Source organism: Morone saxatilis, unplaced genomic scaffold (assembly GCF_004916995.1).
Source record: "Morone saxatilis isolate NCDOM2014 unplaced genomic scaffold, NCSU_SB_2.0 Contig18, whole genome shotgun sequence".
Lineage (NCBI taxonomy): Eukaryota > Metazoa > Chordata > Actinopteri > Moronidae > Morone > Morone saxatilis.
In genome coordinates this window covers 24,935,450-24,938,158 of record NW_023339740.1, presented here as the reverse complement: position 1 = coordinate 24,938,158, position 2,709 = coordinate 24,935,450, and the positions used below count along the sequence as shown (strand labels likewise).

Below are 2,709 nucleotides of genomic sequence, written 5' to 3'. Positions count from 1 at the left end.
TATCTCCACCAGTATCACCTTCTTCTTATACTTTTTCCACCCATTATTTGCCAGTTGACACATTTTACATTTTACTTCCTCTCAGAGTCATAACTTAAAGCAGAAAAGCTCTAACTTTAGCTAAGAAAAATTCAGTATTCTTAAAAAAAGTCAATGTACGGACTAAAACATTCTTAATATTTGAGTGCTACTGATGTTTATTGTTTTGTCTTGAAGTTATTAGCCTAATTCTGGCCCATCCCGGCTCTGTCTGGCTTCGTTTTGCCCTGATTGACTCGCTATTGCTATTTTTAGCATTGTTGGTCCTATCTTGCTCTGTTTTGCCCAGTTGCCCTGTTATTAGCCCCATTTGTGCCCTGTCTGGCTTCGTTTGAGTCTGGATGTCCTGCTTGGCTCGTCTAATCCCTGTTGGCCCTGTCTAGATCACTTTACCCCTCTTTTGGACCTGCCTTGGTCCCACTAGCTTTGTGAAGCCTCTGTGGACTGTCTGTCTGTGTTTAACACCATTTGGCCCTGCCTGGCTCTGCTTAGCCCAGTTTGGTCCGGCCCGGCTTTGTGGTCCACATTCTTTTAAACCACACGCTAAAAAGCTGCAGATTGAGAGGAGGAGGAGGAGGAGGAATCCCTGACGTTGCCATTGGTCGAGGAGTTTTTCTGACTCACTCTGATTGGCTGGCAGAGAGTGAGCAGGGAATCCCTCAGGGTTCTCTGTGTCTTTGTCTCAGATTAAAAACACAAACAGTCCAGTCAGGCCTCGCTGCTCCAGGTAGTCCTCCAGTCTGCTGAAGACCAGGACTGAATCACAGCCTTTCTGTAGCAGAAAGCAGCACAGCTGCTGTTTTTAAGACCATAAATCTCCCTGATTACTGCCAGTCTGCTGCTGCATGGTCTACAGCTGTAACGTAGGAGGTACCTGTAATATGTAGCAGAGCAGTGTGAGTTCAGAAAGAAAAAAAAGGGGAATGAGAGAGCTGCAAAAGCAGAAAGTGTTGGAAAACGTATCTGTTTCCCTTCAGGGGCGTGTTGGAGCAAAATCAGGAGGTGCAGAGACCTGCTGAGTTCATGTTGCAGAGGGTGGAGAAGGAGAGCTGGCAACAGGACGAATCAGGAGGGAAGAGTGGAGGAAAAAAATAAAACAGAAAAAAAGGAGCAGGACTCCAAAGCTGAAGAGGAGAAAGGTGAGTTTCTAAAGATATAATAACAGAAAAGAAGAGAGAAAGTCTGAATGAGAAAAAAGACCTTTGGAGTGAAAAGTGAAGAAGTTAGTGAATGTTTGTCAGCAGGAGTGAGATGAAAGTCTAGACGATTAAATTGCAGTGAGCTGTGGAGAGCCGGCGGAGCAGAGCGGCGGCAGGAGCGACGGTGGGCGGGGAGAGAGAGGAAGTGTGGTCGACAGGAGAGGAATTTAAAGTCCCATTGTTCTGGAAGAGCAGACGCAGAGAGAGCTGAGGAGCCGAGGAGTCGAACCGGACAACATGGACGTGACCTCAGCCATGGAGAAGGTAGGATAGAAACATTTACATCTAAAACTCTTATTGATAGATTAGCAACAGTAATGAGGAGGTCAAAGGTCAGAGGGTCAGCTTGTCTGATGATAGATCTTCTGTTGATGGATCTGGAGAAACTCTTATCTTGGATTAAGGAGACTTTACTGAGTTCAAATGAACTATATTACCATTCAGTATAGAGTATATGTGCACTAACAGAGCAGCTTTGAAAGAGGATTTACATACAAACACCCAGAAACTTCTCACCTTTCTGTTCTGTTCTTTTGTTTTCATGAAGTTAATCATAATTAGGCCATTTTGTTTCACTTTATTATTCAGTGTTCATGTTAATTTATGTATGATGAAGGGTTATTTTGTTTTATTTTTAAGCTTTATCTGTTCGGGGGGTTGACTGAGAGCAATGCTCTCTTTTTCAGGAACACCTGATCACATTCACACAGTTACACAATCTGGGCCATTGTGCAGCTCTACTGGAGCGTTCAGGGTTAAGGGCCTAACTTAAGTGCACCCTCAGTGGTGGTGATGAGGGAAGGACAATCACTGCCTTTCACTTTCCCCACTCAGATTCATCCTGCCACTCTGTGGGATTGAACCGACAACCTTCCGATCACAAGCAATCCGATGAGCTCACTGACATCATTTTCAGTTGTTAAAAGCAGTTAACCTGATGTTTTATGTTGATGTTTATGGAGTATAGAACATTCATGGATCATATACGTAGAGTAATTATCGGCCTTATTTGCAGTTGTCCTGTTAATGCTTGCCATGATGTCTGTGGTTCAGGAGGTAGAGCGGGTGGCCCCTTAATTCGGTGGTTGGTGATTCGATCCCCGGCTCCTCCTGCTGCATGTCAAAGTGTTCTTGAGCAAGATACTAAACCCCAAATTGCTCCAGATTAATGACTTTGCTTCTTTTTGTGATGGCCTTTACCAGCAGTGTGTGAATGTGTGTCTATGTGACATGTAGTGTAAAAACACTTTGAGTGGTCAGAAGGCTAGAAAGCTGCTATATGAGTGCAGTACATTTGCTCTGATTGGTCCATTGTTTTTCTAATTGGAAAAATGCATCAATGAGCTCAAAACCAAACCTGTTTGAATTACTGTTCCTGTTTGAAAATCAATTGTAACATTAAATTAATCCTGTCTAGACCTTTAAATTGCCGACCACGTTTCGGTCAGCAATTTAAAGGTCTAGACAGGAT

General features: G+C 43.6%; 1 protein-coding gene across 3 annotated transcripts in view; it reads left to right on the top strand.

Annotated features, from left to right (window-relative positions):
* Positions 1-739: 739 nt before the first annotated feature.
* lmcd1 (LIM and cysteine-rich domains 1) overlaps positions 740-2,709 on the top strand; it is a 14,557-nt gene continuing 12,587 nt past the window's right edge. The window contains exons 1-3 of one of the 3 annotated variants that reach the window (XM_035662345.1): positions 742-935; positions 1,017-1,178; positions 1,318-1,502. In XM_035662345.1, coding sequence (XP_035518238.1) covers positions 1,476-1,502 — 27 coding nt within the window. In that variant the 5' untranslated portion in view covers positions 742-935; positions 1,017-1,178; positions 1,318-1,475. Of the gene's footprint in view, positions 1,179-1,317; positions 1,503-2,709 lie in introns of all 3 variants that reach the window. The other 2 variants (XM_035662346.1, XM_035662343.1) reach the window with 2 other exon arrangements.